At 48.0% G+C, this 24,628-nt stretch overlaps 1 protein-coding gene across 6 annotated transcripts in view; it reads left to right on the top strand.

Moving 5' to 3' along the window:
• PAQR5 (progestin and adipoQ receptor family member 5) overlaps positions 1–19,028 on the top strand; it is an 81,395-nt gene extending 62,367 nt beyond the window's left edge. For all 6 annotated transcript variants that reach the window (XM_039469251.2, XM_039469246.2, XM_039469250.2 and 3 more), the window contains 4 exons: positions 523–649; positions 8,440–8,536; positions 10,999–11,140; positions 14,938–19,028. In XM_039469251.2, the coding sequence (XP_039325185.1) occupies positions 523–649; positions 8,440–8,536; positions 10,999–11,140; positions 14,938–15,179 (608 nt within the window). In that variant the 3' untranslated portion in view covers positions 15,180–19,028. The remainder of the gene's footprint in view (positions 1–522; positions 650–8,439; positions 8,537–10,998; positions 11,141–14,937) is intronic.
• The last annotated feature ends 5,600 nt before the right edge of the window (positions 19,029–24,628 follow it).

Below are 24,628 nucleotides of genomic sequence, written 5' to 3'. Positions count from 1 at the left end.
AGCACCGATCTTTCTACCAGCAGCACCTGTGTCCCTGAGCAGGTGAGAAGTGCACACTCTGAGTAGAGCTCAGCCCGCTGGGTCTGTCATCGTGAACCACAGCATGTGGCTAAGGGCGGGGGACCATCACTAAACTGCCTGCGTTTCAAGCCCGTCTCTGCAAACTCCCTAGCTGCAGGACCCTGGGCGAGTGATTACACCTCTCTGTCCCTCAGCTTCCTATCTGTACTATGAGGATAAGTGCGGAGTTATGAAGGAGGGTGGTTAAAGTCTTACGTGAGGTCTTATAGGTAAAGCCCTTAGAGCAAAGCTGGGCTCACAGTACATTCTCAGGATGGGATTTGGGTGAAGCAGAGAAGGGTGAGGAGGACATCCTGGCAGGCAGAATGGCACAAGCGAGGGCACAGAATCAGGGCTGTGGGAATGACGAGGGCCAAGCCAGATGCTGGGGACGGTCTTTGCAAGGGGCCCACGCGGTGCCAAGGCCTGGCCCCTCTCCCAAGCTTGGCTTTCCTTCCACAGGCTCGGCCATTGCCTACTCTGCGTACACGTTCCCGGACGCGCTGGTATGCACCACCTTCCATGACTACTACGTGGCTCTGGCTGTGCTGAACACCACCCTCAGCACAGGCCTCTCCTGCTACTCCAGGTACTGGGTGGCTCTGACCTCAGATGGGAGGGGAGGGAGGGCCTTGCATGCAGCTCCTGGAACTCTGAGGGAACCGGAAAGAGGTGGGCTCGTGGAAAGGGTGCCTCCCATTGTGGCAAAATCAGCTTCCTGGGCATGTAAGCGCCAGCCCTCCATGCTCAGAGAGTCTCATACTTGGTTTAATACTCTGCTGCCTTTTTTTGTTGTTGTTTTTTTAGAGACGGAGTCTCACTCTGTCACCCAGGCTGGAATGCAATGGCATGATCTTGGCTCACTGCAACCCCCAGCTCCTGAGTTCAAGCAATTCTCCTGCCTCAGCCTCCCATCTAGCTGGGATTACAGGCACCTGCCACACGCCTGGCTAATTTTTGTATTTTTTGTAGAGACAGGGTCTCAACATGTTGGCCAGGCTGGTCTTGAACTCCTGACCTCAGGTGATCCACCCGCCTTTGCCTCCCAAAGTGCTGGGATCACAGGCGTCAGCCACCGCACCTGGCCGGTTTCGTTGTTCTTGTTGATACAGGGTCTCACTCTGTGGCCCAGGCTGGTGCGATCTCAGCTCACTGCAACCTCAGTTTCCTGGGCTCGTCTGCTGCATTCTTAACAATTTGTAATGATTTTTGAACAAGGGGGTCCCTGCTCTTTGATTTGGTACCAGGCTCTACAAATTATGTAGCTGGTTCTATTGCTGGACAAGTTGCTTATCCTTGAACTTCAGTTTGCTCATTTATAAAATAAGGCAAACAACCCTAAGACAAATGGAAGGATTATAGGTAAGGTACCCAGGACTCTTAGCACAAACCTGGCACAGAGGAGATGCCCCATTAATGTGTGGTTGCTAATGGTGACTGGGTGTGCCTGCCTCTGGGCATATGTGGTAGGTGATGAGTATTTTTCAAATGCCCTATGCGTCCCTCATCGATGTGAGTCAGGCCCAGCTCCAATATCCACTGTTTTTTTTTTTTTTTTTTTTCTTTCTTTCTTTCAAGAAAACTCACTGGGGCATGACTGCAGGGAATGTGGTTATGAGGATAACTACACCCATTTATTCAGCTCTCTGTAAAAGCAAACTGCACGGAAGTTCCTTTTCCGTAAAGGAAATCTCCTGCATGGTTGTGCTGGGGTGGCAGCCGTGGCTGAATAGTGCCAAGGCTGGTACTTCTGGGCTGGAGGGCTTTGGTGCTGGTCAGGTAAGGTAGGATGGCAGGCACATCTGAGTTCCTTGTCCCCCGCAGCGGCAACTCCAGCGAGCCAGTGGAGTCTCCCTGCCTCCACTTACCCCCCTCTCCCCAGGAAAAAACAGGGAGGTGAGATGTGCCCCATCTGGTAACTTCTCCAGAATGATTTTGCCTCCAACTTCTTCGGGGTGACACTTGGGATGTATGGGGCCGAGGGAGAGCAGGCAGTTTTCGCAAACTGGACAAACCAGTTTTTTTTGTTTTTGTTTTTGTTTTGTATTTTTAAATGGAAGGATAGATTCTGAAGCAGCATGGGGAATACTTGCTCCAACTTACCTTCTATTTACCTGCGCTGGAACGGGTTGGAAGCGGGGCGTTACCTTCCACGGGAGTGAGTCTCCTTTCTAGGAGTCCCTGCCGTGGATGACAGGAGGCATAACACACACACACAAAATAACGCTGCAGAAAGAAGCCCAACAGAGATGAAGCCAGCCCCGAAGGCACAGTGCCCGGGTGCATGGGCTTATGGACGGGCCACGGTCCAGGAACCTGGACACTCTTGAACCTGGTCCTTGGACCAGTCACTGCCCCTGTCTGCCTGACTCTCCCAGGGCTGTGTGGCTCTGGTGTTTGAAAGTTGTTAGGATTAGACGGGGACAGCACCATAGGTTGAGGGAGCAGAAGAGGAAGAGAAGGCTTCACAAGTGTAAAGAAAAGTCTCGAGTGAGGCCAGGTGCCATGGCTCACGCCTGTAATCCCAGCACTTTGGGAACCCCAGGCGGGTGGATTACCTGAGGTCAGGAGTTCGAGACCAGCCTGGTCAACATGGTGAAACCCCATCTCTACTAAAAATATGAAAGTTAGCTGGGTGTGGTGGCGGGTGACTGTGATCCCAGCTTGGAAGGAGGTTGAACACTAACTGGAGAGGAGGACTCGAGAGGCTGAGGCAAGAGAATCTCTTGAACCCGGGAGGCAGAGGTTGCAGTGGGCCGAGACTGTGACACTGCACTCCAGCCTGGGCGACAGAGAAGAAAAAAAATTGTATTTTTAATAGAGACAGAGTTTCGACATGTTGGCCAGGCTAGTCTCGAACTCCTGAACTCAGGTGATCCACCCACCTCAGCCTCCCAAAGTGCTAGGATTACTGGTGTGAACCACTGTGCCCATCCTAGCTTGTTTTCTTCTAGCCAGGCATCTTCTCTGATGGTTCAGATATAACAGATGAGGTCTTTTGGATGTGGCATGCCTGGTGTCTTTGGAGGAACTTGTCTGGCAGGCCAGCTTTGCCAGGCATCTCCTGGGTGCTTGAGTTTGGGGGCTTCTCCCTTTGCCAATGAAATGGATTATTTATTTATGGAACACATCTGTGGCTATTCCATCCATCCACCCATCTACACACCCATCCAACATTCCTTAAATGCCTGCCATACTCCAGGTACTATGTTAGGAGCTGGGGGTGCCAGGAGGATGCCCTTGCCTTCAGAGAGCACCCAGTGCCATAGGAAAGACAGGCTGCAGATGCCCCCAAAGGCCCAGCATGAGGCCATCATACTTTAGAGTGTAGCAAGGAGTGTAATGTAAACAAATAATGATAAGGCAAAATGCCAGCTGCTGGGATACACAGAGTTCTGAGAAGTGGCATTACGACTGGATATTGAAGGAGGCTGGACACTTTTACTGGAGAGGAGGACAGAGTGACCAGCCTGGACAAGGGTGAGGACTGCAGAGAGGGTGGGCCAGCGTCGGGAAGCAGCAAGGTGCATCAGAGCTGCCAGAGTCTGCAAGGTGGATGGAGGAGAGCAGCTAGAGACGGGCTTGGAGGGTGGGCGGGGGGCCTGGGAGTCCTTTGAGGACCGGCCCTTTGCTCATGAAGGATGAGAATCTCCTAGGGAAAAAATAAAAATCCTATGCACTTGGCTTCCATGCCCTGAGGGGTTTCCAGTGTGTTAATAGCAACTGAAGTGGGAGCTGAGGGGAGAGGGAGGTGGGGGGCTATGTTGGAATCAAAAGGAAGTGGGCACATGCCACACTCTTGCAGCCAAAGGGAGAGGGGGCATTCCAGCTGTGGCCCCTCCAGTGCCCGTTGTAGCTCACCCTCGCTCCACGTCCCCTCACCCGTGGTTTTGCCGCTCCTACAGGCCCTGTCCTCCCCATGTTCATTCCCTGCCTCTGCCTTGGGTGTCTCGGGAGAAAGCTGACTCGTGTGCAGGAGTGACGCTGGCCCTGACTCACTTCAGCAGAAGCGGGTAGAGAGGAGGGTGTGGGCATCTGGAGGCCTGGATTTCAGCCCTGCTCCTCCAGACCTGCTGCGGGGCCCCAGGGCAGTCACTGTCCCCTCTGGGCCTCAGGGTCTGCGTCAACGAGGGCATCTGAGACGATGGCCCCTGGGTCCTCCCTGGTTTGGGCATCCTGCGATGCCAATGCCTTAGTGTCTTCTCTAGGTTTCCTGTCCCAGTTGCCTTCCTCCCCCAGGCTCCACCCTGCCTCTCCCTCCTGCTCCTTCCAGCCGCAGTTGGGCAGGAGCGGGAGAGAACCACCTTCCCCTTCCCGAAGCACAGGGGGAGACCAGGAACCTCATTATCAGCCTGATAGTTATCCTATGCTTGCCCCAAAACCAGTATTGAAATGGCATTCGTTCCATTACAAGGCCGACCATTAAGGCCAGTCTTAACATAGAGAGCTTTGCCATGCCCTGAGTGGTTTTTGGTTCTTACTATCATGAACTTTGGTTCAAATGAATATGTTCCAGAAAACTGCCTTCTCATTCTGTAGCACTTGAGAGGAGAAATGAGAGAATGCATGCCCTCTTCATGGCTCTAGGAACAAGGTGTGGGTGGCCGGGGCCCTGGCCTGCTCGTACCTGCATAGGAAAGGGCTGCCAGTCCCTTCAGGAATGTCAGTTACACGGTGAGTGCTGTGTATCACGAATCACTGACCATCTCCATCCAATGCATCCAACCATTGATTGCCATTTTTTTTTTTTTTTTTTTTTCAAAAAGCTGCTGAGTGAGAAACCCCTTGGTCAGAGCTGTGAGGGTGAGAGATTAATTTTCACCCACGAGCTCTGCTGGCAGGACAGCTTGGCAGTTGCTGAGGCAGCTCAAAGAGGTGGAGCTGACCTGGAAGGGGTTTGGGGTCAGCGCTGGAGGTAGAAGGCTCAGCAGGTCTCAGAGGCTTGGCCAGAGGATAAAGTGCTGCTATGGCCAGGTGCGAGCATGGGGAAATGTTCACATTCCTGCAGTTCTCCAACATAAGACAATTCCTACACAATAACAGCCATAACAGGCTGGGCGCGGTGGCTCACGCCTGAAATCCCAGCACTTTGGGAGGCTGAAGTGGGCGGATCACCTGAGGTTAGGAATTCAAGACCAGCCTGGCCAACATGGTGAAACCCCGTCTCTACTAAAAATAAAAAATTAGCCAGGTGTGGTGGTGCACATCTGTAGTCCCAGCTACTCAGGAAGCTGAGGCAGGAGCATCACTTGAACCCGGGAGGCAGAGGTTGCAGTGAGCTGAGATTGCACCACTGCACTCCAGCCTGGGCTACAGAGTAAGACTCCCATCTCAAAACAAAACAAAACAACCATAAGCACCGCCCCACATGCATTCGTATGTGCATCTCTGCAGTAGAACGATTTTTCCAAATGCCCACTAGTTTCAAGCCCGAGTTCCGGAATTTCAGTTGCTAATTCTTCCAGCTTTGTTGTTAGGGTTTAGAACAGGCTGTGATGAATGGACCCTCTCCTAACGAAGGGTTCTCCCGCAACCCAGTGTATGCTGCCAGCGTCGTTCTGGGCAGAGCCCCGATTTCCTTACAGCAGCCTCTCAACCCTCTAGTGTGGGGCTGCAGTTAAGCCTGAGCACGCTGGGCTCTTCCCACTAGACGGCTGGCTGCACGTGGAACGCCTCCGAGGCTTCCATGGCTGTGGCTCTGCTCTGGCTCTGGCGACATCGCGTGGCCTGACGCGGAACTGCACCCCGGTAGCTGGCGGCCCCTCTCCCAGGCTACTGGCCCTTCTGCCTTTTTCTCTCTGTTGCTCTCTCTTCTGTTCTGCTTTTTTTCCTTCTTTTCTTTCCCTCTAGACTCGGCTTTGCAGCTGGAGAGGCTGGTCCGTTTGTCCCCGGGGAAACACTTTATCAGGCCGAGCGAAATGTTGTCTCAAGTCACAGAAAATCCATACTTTGGGGGATGGTCCTCGCCAGCCAGAGCCAGAGTTCTTCGAGTGTAAGTGGCCACAGGAGCCCTTAAGAGCGAGCCTGTCAACCCAGAGAGACGACAGGCGGTGGCAGGGCACAGGGAGGGAGGGGGCGGCCTGCCTCAGCGGGTCAGGGTCTGCTGGAGGACTGAGAAGGCAGGCGGGTGAGGCAGGTGGCGGTACTGTGTGCCTCTGCTCCTGGGCAGAGCAGGCTGGGAAGGGTGAAGGCTGGGCAGGGTCTGAGGCTGTCCAGCCTACTGCAGGAGGCAGAGGGGATGACATCTGGGAGCCAGAAAGTCCAGGGCTTAAATCCTAGCTCTGCTTCTCATTGGCTCATCTGATTTCTGGCAGATCACCCAGAACTTGTTTGTTCCCTCCTGTTCCTATTTTCTGGACCAACATAGATAGAAGGTGGTGAAGGAGAGAGAATGGCACCCCATGATGCAAGTTTAGAGCTGCCATTAGTCTGTGTGACTGTGCAGTGCACAGTTTAAACACCTGGTGGGCACTGTTTCATCAAATCCTTACAAGGCTGTGACGAGGCACAGTCATTGTCTCTGTTACACCAGAGGATCTGGAGGTACACAAAAGTTAGTGACCTGCCGAGGTCACATGGTTGTGAAGGGCAGAGTCAGGATTTGAACCCAGTGTGTCCCGATCAAGCCCTCCACAGTGCTGTGCTGCCTCACCTGTCCTGGAGTTTGGCTGTGGTTCTTTTTGGGAGGGGGGATGATGCATCCGAGTCCATTCTCCTTGAGCTTCTCACCTGGTATGTGCCATGTGTGTGTGTGACTTACTGGCAGGGTCAGGAAAGAAGGAACGGGAAAGTGGGCTGGAGTGAAGTTGGGGCTTGTCTTGGGAGGCTGTGGGACTTCTTGAGGTACACAGAGGTATCCCTTTCCCAGGAATCAGGAATCCCTGGGTGGCCATTTGTGTTCAGTTGCCCTGAGGACTGAGCAGAGCACACTAGCCTGGAGAATGTCCGCATCCTCAGACCTGCTTCTGTGCTGGGTCCTGGGGATCCAGGCCTGACCAGACCTGGCACCTGCCTGAGGAGGGTTCCACAGCTGCCAGATGTGGGAGTCCCTGTGTACTCCATGCTGAGGGTAAAGGCAGCAGTGGGGCTTATGGTCAGGTGGCTTTACTGGCTCATAAAAGGCATGGGCAGCCTGGACAGGGGACATGGGTCTGGGCTCAGAGGGAACGCAGATGGCATTTGAAGGAGAAAGAACAGGCTTGTGGACTGGGACCGAGATTCTTGGAAGCAGAGGTGGGAGCCACAGCAGGACACAGACCCCATCACTGCAGAGAGTGTGATGAGGGGCAGAACTGTCAGCAAAGGCTGAAAGGGCCCCAATGCATGCATTGCCTTTGCAGACTGCATCAAAACAGCCACCCCAAGAGCCTCGGTGCATGGCTCTGCATCCAGTGTACTGGGTTCCTTACCCTGCAGTCCTGTGGGCCCCGAGGGAGGACAGAGCCCTCCACAGTACATCTCAGCATTGATGCGGGGACTATACCTGTCCCTACTACCTGGCCTTGGCTGCCCAACCAGCACCCGTGAGCACTTCCTTACCAAAGCCTTAGTTCTGGCCTGTGGTTTTGTGCAGAGACCCTCCTTGCCTGCCTCCCCATGTCCTCCCAGGGTGCAGCCTGCCTTCAGTGCTGCCCAGCTCCCTATACCCTGAGCTGCTGCCCCAGGCTGGGCCCAAGTCAGCTGAGGCCCTTTCATGTGCTGTCCAGGGGGACCTGCCTGTCTTCTCAACAATCAGTGTCCCTTGTTTTATTGTTGCTGTTAGCTGTCTTTAGATTGTAGGTTGGGTAAGGGTGGCAATGAAGGAGAGAAGGAAAGACTTCATGTTTATTCAGTTTTCCCAAGCCAAGTATCCCTGTGTGTGGTATAAATATTTCAGAAAGCTCTCCAAGGATCAAATTCCTACTTGAACCCAGGTCTCCTTCATGACAATACCCGGCCTCCAACTAGATGGGTACATCTCCGCCTTTGCAGTGTGCTCCCCATGAGTCTGTGCCAGTGGGCTCCACTTTCCCCCTGCCTGTTCTCTGTCCCCATAGTAACTAGGGTTTTAAAAGGCTCTTTTGGCAGTTGCATAACTTGGCCCTCGAAGGGTTTCTGCCCAGCACCTCCTTTCTGGCTTAGTCTAGACACCACTGCTTCCCACCGTCAGGAGGTCGGGGGGAGTCTCTCTGGAGATCTTTTTGCATCTGAAGTTTTGTCACTTTCATTGGGGTGGGAGGAATGGACGAGGCTGGTGGAGAAGCTGCTGGCCACAGGAGCTTGTACAAAAATGCTTGTCCTCTGTTGATAACCAGGCACTCGGTGTGCATGCATGTGCATGTGTAATTTACGGAGATGCTTTTCATGCCATTTCCTCCCCACTTTCCTTCCCTGATTTAGGTTTCTTGAAATCCAGAAGCCCAGACTCTGTAAGGTGATTCGTGTCCTCGCCTTTGCTTATCCCTACACCTGGGACTCCCTCCCCATCTTCTACAGGGTAAGGACTGGCTGCAAATCCTCTCTGCCTGTTGGCAATGCCAGGAAGTCAGCTGCTTCCTGAGCTTCTGGGGTCAAAACACTGCAATGTGAACCATAGAACAAAACAGGAGTTGAGACCCAGCTGCTGCCTTGGTGGCACTTGAGGAGTGGTTAGGAGACGGCATAAACACAGAGGCCCTGACAGACAATATGACTGGGGCTTGGGAACGTCAGAGAGCCAGGCAGAGCAGGCAGCCTGGGGCTTTGGGGGTGAGCAGGCAGCCTGGGGCTTTGGGGGTGAGCAGGCAGCCTGGGGCTTTGGGGGTGAGCAGGCAGCCTGGGGCTTTGGGGGTGAGCAGGCAGCCTGGGGCTTTGGGGGTGAGCAGGCAGCCTGGGGCTTTGGGGGTGAGCAGGCAGCCTGGGGTTTTGGGGGTGAGTAGGCAGCCTGGGGCTTTGGGGGTGAGCAGGCAGCCTGGGGCTTTGGGGGTGAGCAGGCAGCCTGGGGCTTTGAGGTAAGCAGGAGGGGGAGCTCTGCAGGCAGATCTCCAGTATCTGCTGTCAGACCTTGGGCCAATTCTCTACACCTTGATTTCCCTCATCTGTAAATTGCGTCTGGTAACACCTCATGGGCCATGGGGAGGGTGACACGGGTGCTGACGGGTAGCAGGAGTTTGGGAATGCATGATTCTATCATCATAGTATGTGGTTAGTATTGAAGGAAAAGGTATGAATAGGGTCTTAAAGGAGTGATGGAAATGAGATGGAAAGCACAAAGGAAAACGGGGTAGGAGGGACAAGAAGCACGACAAGAAGGGGAAAGTCCATGCACTTTCAAACCATGTAAGTTTGAGTTCAAATTCTGGTCCCACTGCTCACTGGCTGTGTGACCTCGGGCAGGGCACACAACTCTCTGAGCCTCAGTTTAGTTTCCTCATCTGTGCCTGAGAGTACCAGCCCCTCCTTTGTATCGGGTGATGATGATTAATCAAAACAATGGATCTGATAGGCCCTGCAGTGCCTGCCCAGTACCCAGTGACTGAAGCTCCCTCCTAGAGGTAGTGTCCTGTGAGTTTGAAGATTGAAGCCCAGATGGCAGGGCTGAGGGGCGAGGGGAGGGGCAGAGCTCCACCCAGAAGCTGGGGCATTGAGCACATTCTCTGTGCTCTGCCTCTGTGGATCTGAGGGAGCCCCAAAGATGGGGGTGCCACCCGTTCCCCTCACTCCTTCCTCGAGGGCGCAGACCACACACGGGAAACCGAAAGCAGGCACAGCAGTTCTGTCCCATGCACCTCCAAATCAGGCAGTGCTGGTCCTGTGTTGTGACAAACGTGATGTGCTTCTGGCATGTGGCCAAGTCAGAGGAGAGCAGAGGGAAGGGGAGGTCCAGTTCTGAGTGGTGATGTTGATGCTGGCATCAGCCTGCCTGGATTCAGACGCCGACTTCGCTTCTCAGTAAGTGAGGTGCAAGTCACTTTCTGGCCCACTGTCCTCATCTACAAAATGGGGAAAGGAAGAGTCTGCCTTACGGTAGTTGTGGCTCAGATGAAATGATGCATGAAAGAGGCCTGGCCTGCTGCCCTCGGTAAGTGCTAGCTACTATGGCTGTTTATAACAGTAATACAAAAACGACACATGTAGCTCTGAAACAGTAAAGTGGCCATCATTTATACTTTTGGATGATTCAGAAGGCCTTTCAAGGATTTCTAGGCCTTAAAGCCTTAGTTAGGAGCACCAGTTCAGTGGATGTGCTGATAAAAAGCGAGTTCTCGTGTGATTCGACCACTTCTTACTATATAGTTGACCCTTAAACAACACAGGTTTGAACTTAGCATGGATTTTCCTCCCCCTCTGCCACTCATGAGACAGCAAGACCAACCCCTTTTCTTCTTCCTGCTCCTTGAAATTTTCTCAGTAACACTTCAGCTTACTTTATAGTAAGAATACAGTATATAATACATACAAAGTATGTGTTAGTTGACAACTTGTTACAGGCAAGGCTTCCAGTCAATAGGAGGCTATTACTAGCTAAGTTTGGAGGAATCAAAAGTTGTACATGGACTTTTGACTGCAAGGGGTCAGTGCCCCTAGCCTGTATGTTAAGGGTCGACTGTACTTACATTTTTATCCCCAGAAAGAGTAGCAATTATCTAACAGGATTTTTACCTTTCTTTTTTTTCCCATTCCTTCCTTCTTTCCTTTTTTTCCCCCTTCAGTAAGTAAATAACGCAAAACTCTTACGAACATTTGGGGGATTGAAATACAATAGTCTTGAGTCTCAACTGACCACACTCAGGGCAGGAGTTTCCTCTCCCAGGCCACAGACCTGAGGCGGCGAGGGCCTTGGCCTCTGGAGTTTGTGTGTGTGTGCTGACATGTGTGGGTGTCAGAGCCCCCAGAGTCCCAGCTCCAGGTGCTAAGAAAGAAGAGGGCCTGCCTCAGGCCTGTCCTCTCAAGACCTGATGTTTCTTCAAACACCTGCAGCTATTCCTGTTCTCAGGGGAGAGTGCACAGAATGAAGCCACCTTGTACCACCAGAAGCACATAATCATGACCCTCCTGGCGTCTTTCTTGTACTCCGCACACCTGCCAGAGCGCCTAGCCCCGGGACGCTTTGACTACATTGGTGAGTGCTACTCTGTTCATTGCCCTCCTGGCTGGGAAGGGTCCCGTCCCTGACTCCAGTGCATGTAGCTGCAAAGGCAGGGACGGGCAGGGAGAGGGGCCAAGGTGAGTGACATTGCAAGTTGACAGAGGCCAGGATGTCCACAGCAGGTAACACTGTTAGGTAGCATGGGCAGGATGGAGGGCAGGTGGACCCAGGGGCCTAAAGCATTCTGATGGGAGTATGGAGCCAGTGTGTCCTATTGTCATCTAGAACACGGAATCCCATGATTAAATGAACATTTCATAATGTTAATGGGGCTGGGCTTGGTGGCTCACGCATGTAATCCCAGCACTTTGGGAGGCCAAGGTGGGCAGATTACTTGAGCGTGTGCTGCAGACAATCCTGAGCAACACAGTGAAACCCTGTTTCTAAAAAAAAAAAAAAAAAAAAGAAAAGTTAGCCCAGTGTGGTGGCATGTGTCTGTGGTCCCAGCTACTCGGGAGGCCGAGGCAGGAGGCTGGCTTGAGCCTGGGAGGTCGAGGCTGCAGTGAGCCATGATCATGCACTACACTCTAGTCTGAGTGAGAGAGGTCTTATCTGAAGAAAAAATAAAAAGAACATTGTGGGTAGCTGTGGAGAGGAAGAGGAAAGACAGGATGAAGATGGCTCTGAGGGTACCAGACAACAGGGGGCTGTGCAGAAAAGGGGAAAAGCGACAGCGTTTGTCTTTGTCTTGAGCATGGTGCGTGGGAGGGGGCCAGGAGTCGTGGTAGAGCAGTGGTTTCTCAAGGTGTGGTCATCTGCCAAGCAGCATCAGCATTATCTGAGAACATGCAGATTCTCAGGCCTCACCCCAGACCTCCTGAACCGGAAACTCCCAAGAGTGGAGCCCGGTACTCACACAGAAGCCGAGTCATCCTCCAGATGAACCTGAGCTCACTGAAGTTTGAGATGAGGTAGGGTTGAGAGAAGGTGTCAGGGTCACGGGGGTTTCCACCTGCCGGCGGAGCTCTTCCCCCCTTTCTGTCCAGGGAAGGTGGCGGGGGCATGCAGAATGTGCCTCCTCCGCCCTGGCTCTGGGACTGGCTAGGAGGAGGCACCCTTGCATCACTCCTGGTGAGGCTAACAAGGCTTTGGGGTGAGAGTTCCTTAGGTGAGTACATGGGAATCAAAGGGCCAGTCATTGTCCCCATGGGGGCAGGAAGCTTGCTTTTGTCCCTGATTTTCCATCTCCTTCCATTCAGAGATGTGGCCAGATGTGGTCTATTTGATCTGATTAGAGTTTTCGCCCCTTTCCTTCTTATGTTGTGTCAGAAACGGTGTTAACTAGCAAAATGCTTAGAGGGCAGATTTCCAAAGAGGAAAAGGGGAGGCCAGGGAATAGGAGTCACCAGCACCCTGACTGCCATGTCCACCTCCCCAGCCCCCCTTGATGAAGTAGAGGTGGCTGGGTAGTGAGTCTTGGGGGATGCAGGAAAAAGAGCCCTGGGCCTTCTCATGCTACCACTCAGGTTTCTTAACATTTTATTTCTTCATCTCTTAAGTATCCTCTTGGGCCTAGGGTACAGAGCTGAAAAACAACCCTGTTGGGGACATTTCCTAGACAATAGTTCATGACAGATCATTAAGATTTGGGACATTATTTGTCCTTATCTAACAGGGTTTGCTGGAGGTGGGAATCCCTCACTGGCCATGAGTCCCAGATTTCCCGGGAAGTGCTGGCCTGGCATGGTTTGGCCCACAGGAAGCTCCTCCCTATTCCTGTTAGGCAGGATTGTTGAAATCACTCTTCCTGCTGCAGCCACATTTCAGATACATCCAATGCTGATGGTTCTTTCTGTCTTTTATCTCATGCCCCAGTGGAGACAGGCTTGAGCCTCAGCTGGAGAAGGTGCCTAGTTACTGGCTTTGCCCTGTGTTCTGAGAGCACAGCTCTCCGCTGGAGAAGAAACCATTTTGCTGCATCACATACAGATTCGGAAATCATCCACAGCCCACTAGTATAGCCTGAGTAAGGCAGGTGTGGCAGCTCCAGGCACACCTTCTTCCTAGGAGACAGATACTGGGGGCCTCACAGCTCCCTGCTGCAGGAAACTTACCCACTTGAGAATCCTCGACCCTTCTACATTCTTATTCTGACTCTGCTCCTGCTCAATAGTGGAGGTGGCCAGGCTGCTTCAGGCCTAGGACACATTTATTGAATATTTCTTCTGAGATAGGTCCTGGGGGTGCAACACCGAAGTTTCTATTTTTCTAGAGATGGGATCTCCCTGTGTTGCCAGGCTGGTCTCAAACTCCTGGGTTCAAGCAATCCTCCTTCCTTGGCCTCCCAAAGTGCTGGGATTACAGGTGTGAGCCACCATGCCCAGGCTTTTTATTATTTTTTAAAACCAAAGGAGAATCCTTATTTAACTCTTATGTTGCATTAGTTTGCTAGGGCTGCCATAACAAAGTATCACAGACTGGGTCTAAACCCCTGAAATTTATTTTCTCACAATTCTGGAGGCTGGAAATCTGAGATTGAAGTGTTGGCAGGGGCGATTTCAACGGAGGCCTCTCTCTCTTTGGCTTGTTGATGGCTGTTCTTTCCATCTCTCTTCATGTGGTCTTTTTCTCTGTGTACATGCATGTCTGTGTCCTAACCTCCTTTTCTTGTAAGGACACCAGTCATAGTGCATTAGGCCCATCTTAGAGACCTCATTTTTACTTGTTTTTCTAAAGATCCTATCTGCAAATATGGTCTCATTCTGGGCATTAAGACTTCAGCACATCTATTTTTCAGGGACATCATTCAGCCCGTAACACATGTAGTCTCCTCCTTACTCCTGGGGTCTGAGGGTTGTCCTCCAAACTGCCCCTGACCCTAGGCATTGGACCTATTTTCTCACCAACCGCCGACCACCCAGCATGTCCCTGTCCATTCCTGCTACCCTCTGCTTGGCTCCCACCCTGTGTGATGAGCACCATGTAAGCTGGGTCCAGCATGGCACCAGGGAGGAAGGGTCCTGGTCATGTCTGTGATTCGCCAGCAGTAAAGAGAGCTCCACGTGGTTAGTGGCCAACAGAAAATTCAGCCAGCTTCTCCTTCAGCATTAAAGTGGGACTCTGAGCTGACCAGTGCTGGCTCTCAAGAGATGACCTTTGGCAGAAAGTGGTGCCTAATTTTTTCATCTGAAAAATGAGACCAATAGATAAGTTGTTTTAAAAAAGAATTTGGATTTGGTTTCTCTGGTGGCCCTTCTATTTTTCTCATGTTGCTTCTTAAAAATAAACTTATTGGCCGGGTATGGTAGCTCATGCCTGTAATTCAAGCACTTTGGAGGCCAAGGCAGGCAGATCACCTGAGGTTGGGAGTTCAAGACCAGCCTGACCAACACGGTGAAACTCCGTCTTAAAAAAAATAAAAATAAAAATAAACTTATTATCACTTCTCAGCCTTTTGGCTAAGATCAAGTGTAAAATAGGTTTATTAAGGTATATTTCACATATTCAATAATTCCCTGATGTCAAGTATACAATTTAATGATATTTTCAGTAAAGTCACCATACATCAGTTTTAGAACATTTTCGTCCCCTCCATCAGACCCATGCACTGTTAATCCCTATTCTCACCCCTACTTGAGGCAGCCATCAGTCTACCCTCTGTCTTTACAGATTTGCATATTCTGGACATTTCATATAAAAGGAATCATATAATATGTGGGCTCCTATCTGGTTTCTTTCACTTAGCATCATTTTTGCATACATGCCATGGCATGTATCAGTACTCATTCCTTTTAATTGCTGTTATTGACGGCCTTTTGTGTTTGCCATAGGTCACAGTCACCAGCTGTTTCATGTGTGTGTGATCCTGGCCACGCACCTGCAGATGGAAGCCATACTTCTGGACAAGACTCTGAGGAAGGAATGGCTCCTGGCCACCTCCAAGCCCTTCTCTTTCTCTCAGATAGCTGGAGCCATACTTCTGTGCATCATCTTCAGCCTCAGCAACGTAATTTATTTCTCAGCTGCTCTGTATCGGACTCCTGAGCCAGAATTACATAAAAAAGAAACATGATTCAGACCATCGCTTTTCATGCCGGAGGTCAACATTAAGCTGCAACACCTTAACCACCATAAGCCGGAGGTGGTTACAGCTCATAACGGCCTAAAATATTCATAATGGTTGGTGTCTTTTGTGTCTTTTGAATGAATTCATTTCAAAAAGGCATTCAGCTAGAGAACATTCTCTAAATGTATATTGATTCTGTGTGTGTGATTTTAAAAGGAGAACACGGTTCAAGCAAGTCCTTGTTAAAGCAAACTACTGACATTTCATTAATTTTTTACTGAAAATGGGGTTTTTAATTCTATTTAAACAATTGGATTAAGCATATTACCCTAGAGCTTTGTATTATTCTTTAAAAATGAATCGTTCTTCATTTGATAAATTTCATGTAGCAAAGCTTCTCTAAAGAGCTCTCGTAGTGGCCTGTCAACCAACTACTTTGGGAGATTGAGCTAGGTCAGTCATTGGGAGGATCTGTGAAAGGAAGTTGGTCACTGAGAGCCTTGGGGACTGGGAAAACATTCCAGAATGAAGAGACCTGTTTGGGGAGGGGTCTTCTTTCCTTCTCCACCTAGTGAAGGGAGAACAGAAGGAGAGTCCTCTCTTCCCACAAGTCCATTCTGCCTTCAAGGTGCTAGTTCTCATGTCATTATGGATTTGGAATTTGTCACTTTTTTTTTTCCTTAAAAGTCCACAGTGGGATGTCATGTGTTCTGTTATGCTCTGTTTTCTGGTTACCAGTGTGATCTGCAAAGTAAAATGTGTTAGTGCAGGTAAAATGTGTTAAACTGTAAGAGTTGGCTGAGTTAATCCCAATTAGTTGTGCTCATCTGCCACCTTTTCAATCAATGGAAATTGCTCTATTTGGGGATGTCATACATTTGATATTGCTTTAGCATTTCAAATATGCTGTAAAATTTAGTATCCATGTGCATAGGATGTTAATGACCTTGCCAGTGGGGTGGTCACATTTAGTGTTCTCAAGCTTTACTGGGAACCAGAAACATCGAATAATCTTGTGACAAATGTGGACTCCTGGGGAAAACCAGCGTGTTCTGCTTCACAAGGTTAAACGTAGGTTTTGTAGAGGAGAGTGGCACTGGAGCAAGGCTCCCAGATGGTCCTAATGCAGGAGGGCCAGAGGCGAAACTTGAAGAACTGCTAATGCTACACGTTCCAGAAGATACTGGACCTCTTAGCCTTGTTTTGCCCGCTCTTAAGTTTTAGCAACTCACCAACAAAGGCGTAAGCCCCATTTTATATTCCAGAGTTTTCTACTCTGAATAGTTCTAAAACACTGAGCATTTTCTCATTTTTTGCATTACTGATTAAAGTTCAGTATTTCATGGTGTTTCCAGGGAACACAGAAATGCTGATGCAAGACAACTTTTGACAGAGGCTCATCAAACCCTGTTCTGCACTTGGTAATGACTTAGGGGGCCTTCCTCAAATTGCGGGATCCTCTTTGCTGACTCAGGAATACCCCATGTCTTAGACTACTGCCTCTACCATTAACTAGCCCAGACATTTGAACGGCCTTGTAAGTAGCCCACTGTCTAATCCTCTAAGGACAAGTAATGATTTATATAGGATGAGAGTGATCAAGAAATAGGATTTCATTAGTTTTATTATTTGTTTACTTCCTCTGGGGAAGACAGAGTGATAAAATTATATGGGCTGGTAGATTTTTGGCACATTAATTGCAAGCTGCAAGACAAAATTTGTTTTTTTTGTTTTGTTTTTTTTTTTTTTTGGGCAACAACCTGCCATTTTTAGTGGAATTCCACAACAGCAGGGTCTGTGGGCTTCCAGTTCATCTTACTGCAACTTCAATTTTATGGCAAAAACAGCTCAAAGTTTAAATTCCCGTTTCTATGAAAGCCAAAAAAATGCAGTGTTTTAAATTCTCTCCTTTATAGATAACAAAATAATGTTTAGCTCAGTAAGAATTGAAATAACGAGTGATCAATTTGAAGGATGTTTGGGTTATTTAATCTTTGCTTATGTTGCTTTTTTGCATGCTTAATGATGAAAATGAAATGTTAAATCAACAAAATAAGATCAAGGGTTTCGTAATATTTTTGTAAGTTTGGTAAACATTAGTCCTGTATACTTTTGGGGACAGTGTTATAAATCAGAATTTTACAACAATTTGCAGCACATTGATTTGGAAGCTTCCAGGGCAAAATGAGAATGGGTTCAAATATACTAATGATCATTAAGTATTAAGTAATAGGCATTAGATGTCTAATGTGAGTATAGTTCCATCCAAGCCATCTCAGAAAGCCTAAAATGTTGGCAGGGAGTCAGCTGAAGGCCTCACTGGAGCTGGTCTCAATTTTTAAAAAGTGTCTCACTGCACTTAAGAGATGTGACATTTCCATTGCTAACAATTGCTCACCATGGCATTGTCTCAAAAAAGACTATGGTCAGGAGGGTGACACATTCCTAATGGGATGTACCTCTCCATCCCCTTGCTTGAGAAGCACCACTCTAAAATTTACCAGATCTTACGACTGTGATAAAACTTGAATGTGTATGAATGAAGCCATTCAGTCAACTTTACCTCCCTTCACTCTTTGAAGGGTTTCCTTTTCCATTGCTCAGTTTTTAGAAAATAATTCTCATCTTTTTTCTTAAGAAATGAATTTGTGGCTGGTCTGAAGGCAGTAAGTTAGCTGAATTGACTGTTCACAGTCAGTCATAGATCAAGCTCCTTGTTCTGCTCTTTCCTCCTTCTCACTACTACACTTGACTCTAGTCTTAAAAGAAAGAAAGAGAGAATGAATGAATCTGTGGCTGGGTGCAGTGGCTCATGCTTGTAATCCCAGCACTTTGGGAGGCTGAAGTGGGAGGACTGCTTGAACCCAGGGGTGCAAGGCCAGCCCAGGCAATAGGGCCAGATACTGCCTTTATAAAAAAAATCTAAAAACTAGCTGGCTATGGTGGTACACACCTGTGGTCCCAGCTACTGTGGAGGGTGATGTGGGAGGACTTTTGAACCCAGGACTTGGATGCTGCAGTGAGCTATGATTGTGCCATTGCACTCTAGACTGAGCGACAGAGCGAGACCCTGCCTCAAATTGAAAAAAAAGAAATGAATTTGTAATTGTTGGTAGGATGTTGTGGGAAATTTGGAGGCTTTCCGAGTATAAAGTGATTTAAATATTTGATCTGCTGAAGTCTTTCTGTTTTTTTCTCCCTCCCACCCCCCACCAGTGGAACCTTGCTCACCTAAGAGGTTCTGAGGAAGGTGGGGTGGAGTAGAATGGCATTGTCAGATATGTTCAAGAAACCCTCGTTTGACCTATTTTGTACCTTATGGTACCCTTTAAAATTTTTTTTAATTAAAAAAAATTTTTTTGAGACAGTGTCCTATTCTGTTGCCCAGGCTGACGTGTTAGTGTTGCAATCTCAGCTCACTGCAACCTCAGCCTGCCAGGCTTCAGTGATCTTCCCATCTCAGCTTCCTGAGTAGCTGGGACTGCAGGTGCATGCTGCCAAGCCTGGCTAATTTTTTGTATTTCTTATAGAGATGGGGTTTTGCCATGTTGCCCAGTTTGGTTTCAAACTCCTGGACTCAGTGATTTGTCTGCCTCAGCCTCCCAAAGTGGTGGGATTACAGGCATGAGCCATACTGTGCCCAGTCCATGATACCCTTTTGAAACACCTATTAACACTGTACAACAACACTTCAAAACATGTTATTTGAATGCCGGCCTCTGATTTTCTAGTCAATAATCCGTTAAGGCAAAGACCTATTTCCAAACTCCGATGTTCTTTAACTTATGCTAATGTCTGGCTTTCTTGAACTGTGTGAGAGAAAAAAAATAAATAAAATGTATTTATTATCATAAAGTCATCCTGTTTGCCACTTGATTTGGTGATGTGTTATCTACCACACTGCAAACGTGTTCATTCATCAAGAGAAACCGATCCCCATACACGTGCGTATCAGTAAATCATTCAATGAATAGTTAGTGCTTCATATGTATAGAATGGCCACTAGCCTAGGAACTGGGGATACACAAGTGAACAAAACCTACAATGTCCCTCCCTCATGGAGCTAGTGTGCTGGTTGGGCAGGCAGGCAAGATATATAGAGGAATCCAGATATTAAGTGCTGTAAAGAAACTAAGCCTCACAGGGCATGTGAATTGATGGCCGCTCTGACAAGCTGACATTTGAGGAAGACTTAACGGGCAAAAAGGAACCAGCCTTGTCGGCTTGTCAGGGGAAGGCACTGCAGGTCAAGCTAAGTAGAGCGGTCCCAAGGCCGGCAGGTACTTGTTCTACTGGAAGGATGTTAACTCTGGAAGATACCTGGATGACTTGACTTTTGAAGAATTCTGAGATTTTCCTGATTTCCGCCCCCCACCCCCGGAGAAATTGCCTCTAGAGCTTTCCTATGTCTCCTTGGTTCTTGTATGGAATGTGTCAACTTGTAAAAGATGCATTTCAGACAAACAGTTGTCATGCCCATTCTCTTCATGCTCAGCCACAGATTTCTAAAACAGGCTGAACTTTTGCCTCCTCCAGAACACAGAAGGAAAGGCCCTCAAAGAGCACTGAATTCAGCCCCTTTAAAATGTGTTCAATGATGTATAATGCAGATTCTCAGGCCCAAACGTACCGACACAGACTACCCACAGTGGGGGAGGGGGTCCCGTAGTTTCGAATTTTTAGCTAAAGCTGTAGGTGATTTTTAACATAAGGGAGTTTAAGAAGCACTGATATAGTCCAATCATTTTTAAATATAATTTCAGACTTAGAAAAATGTTGCAAAATAGTGCAAAGAATTCCCAGGTACTTTTCACCTTTTCTCCTTTACTCCCTTTTTGAACAGTGAGAAACCTGATTCCCATTAGCCACAATATTTTTTTTAATTATTATTTTTTTAATTATTATTTTTTGAGATGAAATCTCACTCTGTCACCCAGGGTGGAGTACAGTGGCATGATGTTGGCTCACTGCGACTTCTGCCTCCCAGATTCAAGCGATTCTCCTGCCTCAGCCTCCCAAGTAGCTGGGATTACAGGCACCTGCCATAATGCCTGGCTAATTTTTATTTTATTTTTTTATTTTTATTTTTTTATTTTTTATTTATTTATTTTTTTTTGAGACGGAGTTTCGCCCTTGTTACCCAGGCTGGAGTGCAATGGCGCGATCTCGGCTCACCGCAACCTCCGCCTCCTGGGTTCAGGCAATTCTCCTGCCTCAGCCTCCTGAATAGCTGGGATTACAGGCACGTGCCACCATGCCCAGCTAATTTTTTGCACTTTTAGTAGAGACGGGGTTTCACCATGTTGACCAGGATGGTCTCGATCTCTCGACCTTGTGATCCACCCGCCTCGGCCTCCCAAAGTGCTGGGATTACAGGCTTGAGCCACTGCGCCCGGCAATTTTTATATTTTTTAGTAGAGGCGACGTATCATCATGTTGGCCAAGCTGGTCTCAAATTCCTGACCTCAAGTGATAGACCTGCCTCAGCCTCCCATCGTGCTGGGATTACAGGCATGAGCCACCTCATCCAGCCCACAAAACATTTTATTTGCTCAATCCTAGAACGTACAGAATGTTGTTCCAGAATTACCAACTCATGTCTGTGCCTACTAATTAGAATTCAACATGTTTCAAGTTCTTTTTGTCTTGAGCCTGAAGGCAAGCTTGATTCTAAACAGTCACAGTTACCTGGATTATTTCCCCCTTTCTGTGTAGGTTACTTATTTGAAATATAGTTCAGATATTTTGTTTGTTTGTTTCTTTCTTTCTTTTTTTTTTTTTTTGAGAGAGTCTTGCTCTGTTATCAGGCACCTGGCTGGAGTGCAGTGGCATGATCTCCACTCACTGCAACCTTCGCCTCCCCAGTTCAAGCAATTCTCCTGCCTCAGCCTCCCGAGTAGCTGGGACTACAGATGTGGGCCACCACGTTCAGCTAATTTTTATATTTTAGTAGAGACGGGGTTTCACATGTTGGCCAGGATGGTCTCGATCTTTCGACCTCATGATCCGCCCACCTCGGCCTCCCAAAGTGCTGGGATTACAGGTGTGAACCACCGCGCCCGGCCTCATTTGTTTCTTTTTGTGTAAATTTTACCGTCCCCCCCAACACCCACATTGATTTTATTAATGTGTGTTTTGTGTATGTAAACATTAATATCTAACCAGTCATGTTACCAATGGACTGGGAAGAGAGATTCGTGGGCTGGGAACCTGAGACAATGTTCTGAGGCCACTGAGTGGCCAGCACGGCCTGGGAGGAAACTGTGTGGGGCGTGTCCAAGCTCCCAAAGCAGTGCTGTCTCCATTTGACTGCCTCCCCTCAAACACTCTGGGCGTCATCAGTTTCTGGTCATTGGTGTTTACTGGGTTCCCACAGCTGGCCTTGCTTCTCTGGGTGTTTTGATTAATAAATGGTTTCAAATTTGTGTAGTGTTAGCCCCTCCTCAATGATTTGCATAAGAATCTTTTGGTTCAATTTAACAGTTTCTAATAAAGTTAACATAAGACCCATAATCCCATCCAAGAGAAATAAAAACACACCTACGTAAAGGCTTGTACACAAATAATCATATCAGTTTCATAATCTCTAGACAGTAGAAACCAGCTAAACGTCCGACTGGTGAATGAATAACTTGTCCGGCGGTCATACAGTGGAATATACTCAGCAATGAAAAGGGAACAGATCACTGGTGCATACAACACGTGGATGAATGTCAAAGCGTTTTGCTGAGTGAAAGAAAAGACATTCTGGAAAAGGCAAAAGTATAGGGAAGAAAATCAGAAAAGTGGCTGCCAAGGCCTGGGAGCAGGGGCAGCACAGAGAATTTTCCAGTGGGATGGAAATAAACATTGGATTGTGGTTACAGCATAGTATGTATCTGTCAAATACACAGAATAATACAACTAAAAAGGGTCGGTTTTACTGCATGTAGATCATACCTAAAATGCCTGACTTTAGAAAGAAAAAAGTCCCTCGGTTCCCTTCTCCCCACCCTCCTACCCTCACTCCTGATCGGGATCTCTAATTCTATGGTAAAATGCAAATCTTTTCCTGGCTATAGGGAGCCCTTTGCCATTTTTGAATAGAAAAATGATGTAATGATTTGGTAGTTTTAAGAAAATTAAAAAGCCAGAGAGTTTTAGTACAGAAGTGAGGGAGGAAGAAGAAATTGGCCTGAAGAGAAGCTAGAGGTGGCGCGATGGAACTGAGTCCTCAACTGCAGTGCCCTTTGAAGGGATGGATTCATTCATCCCTTCAAACCCTGTACGGGGCACCTACACTGCTGGGCACTGGGCATGCAACAATGCCATCTAGTGAGGCTGTGGGGAGAAGCCAGTAGAGGAGACAGGAATGAACAGTGAATGTTAGCCAACTGGAATGTTAGTGCTGAAACAAGTCAACAGGTGCAGTGAGTGGGAAAGGGCAGTGTGCAGTGGGAGGTGGGGTCCAGTATCCACAGCAGGGTAGTTGCCAGATCTGCTGAGAACTGAAGGCGAGGCACCGTCAGAGGAAAGGAGGGAGGAGAGTGTGACAACCTAGAGCATGGCGTGTGAGCCCGGTGTGTTCAGGGCACTGCCGTTCAACATGACTGGAGGGGATAGGGGCAGTGATGGGTGATGAGCCCACAGACGAAATGCCTCAGAGCCCTGTGGCGGGTCTCCAACAATGGGGAACCACTGCAGAGTTTCATACAGGGGAGTGACATAGTCAGATCCGTGATTTAGAGGTGAGCAAATTGGAAACTGGATTGGAAACTGGATTGTAACGTGGCAGCAGGGAGGTCTGTAAGGACACTGCTGTCTTCATCAGACCAGAGGTGGTGGTGGCCAAGGAGATGAAGAGAAGTAGAGAGGTTTGGAGGTTTGGCTACTTATTAGGTAGAATTGTTAAGATTTAGTGATTGAACGCTGGGACAGAAGAAGAGAGAAAAGCCAAAAATGGTGCCTTGACTCTGAATTGGGTGATGCCGTCCACTGAGAGGGAGCAAGTTTGGGAGAAGAGATTAGAATGTGTTAGGTGTGAGATGCTTGTGGGATATGGAAGTGGAGACTCCAGAAGACAGTTGGATATATGGCTGTGGAGCTCAGAAGAGAAAACATGAATGATGTGAAGTCATGTGAGTGCTTGAGAGTACCTAGGGAGAAGACACACCTAGTGACCAGCTCTAAACCCTGGGCCACAATATTTAAGGGAGAAAAACAGAACTCACAAAGGAGACTGAGAAGGAAAGGCTAGACAGCCAGAAGAAAAAATAAAGGCAAGGGAAGAAAGGAATGGGCAACATCTTTTACTGTTGTTGAGAGGTCAAGTAAGACAAAGGTCAGTTAGATTTAGCATCAAGGAAATGGTAATCTTGGTGACAAGTTTTATCTTTTATTTTTTCTCTCCTCCCTCCCCTTGGTGACAAGTTCTAATGGAGAGTCTGAGGTAGAAGCTAAACTGAAGAGCAACTAAGAGATTAGTCAGCAACCAAGCCCAATTCCTAAATGATAACAATTTAAAACTCTAGGTTGGGCACGGTGGCTCACACCTGTAATCCTAGCACTTTGGGAGGCTGAGGCAGGTAGATCACTTGCCGTCAGGATTTCGAGACCAGCCTGGCCAGCATGGTGAAACCCCAACTCTACTAAAAACACGAAAACGTAGCCGGATGTGGTGGTGCATGCCTGTAGTCCCAGCTACTCGGGAAGCTGAGGCAGGAGAATTGCTTGAACCCTGGAGGCGGAGGTTGCAGTGAGCTGAGATCACGCCACTGCACTCCAGCCTGGGTGACAGAGCGATACTTCGTCTCAAAAAACAAAACAAAACAAAATTCCAAACTCTAGCTTAACAACAAAGTCCCATGATTCAGACTTCAAAAATAAATAAATAAATAACAAAGCAGTAAAAGCAGTAGGAAAAAAATATGGGAAATTAGAAAAAAAAAACTCAGAATGGATGTATTTTTCTAGTATGACACAAAATAGAAGCCATAAAAGAAGACAGATAAATGTCTACCTGAACTTTTTTTCTAAGCGGTCACAAAACATATACAAATAAAATAACCAAAATATGAACAATAAAAATATTTAAACTCATATTTTGGAATGAGGACCAATTCTTTTCAATATAAAAACTTGCAAAAATCATTAAGAAAAACTAACAACCAATAGAACAAAGAAGCAAAGAATATGAACACAGTTCATAGAAAAGGAATCAAAAGGGTTCTTAAACACATGAATATACACCTCATCTATCAGAAGATACATGAAAATTTTACATGATTTTTCTCACAGATTGATATCTATTGAAAAGTTTGATAAAACTTTGAGAATTGTGGCTAAACAGGTACTCTCATACAGGCTGGTGGGAGTGTACATTGGGACAGCTTTTATGGAGAACAATTTGTAGTATTACACGTGTATACTCTTTGACTCAGCAATTCTGTTTCTAGAAATGTATCCTACATATTTAC

This window comes from Saimiri boliviensis, chromosome 2, assembly GCF_048565385.1.
Source record: "Saimiri boliviensis isolate mSaiBol1 chromosome 2, mSaiBol1.pri, whole genome shotgun sequence".
Lineage (NCBI taxonomy): Eukaryota > Metazoa > Chordata > Mammalia > Primates > Cebidae > Saimiri > Saimiri boliviensis.
The sequence above is the reverse complement of the archived record's forward strand: the minus strand, read 5'-3'. Positions and strand labels throughout refer to the sequence as shown.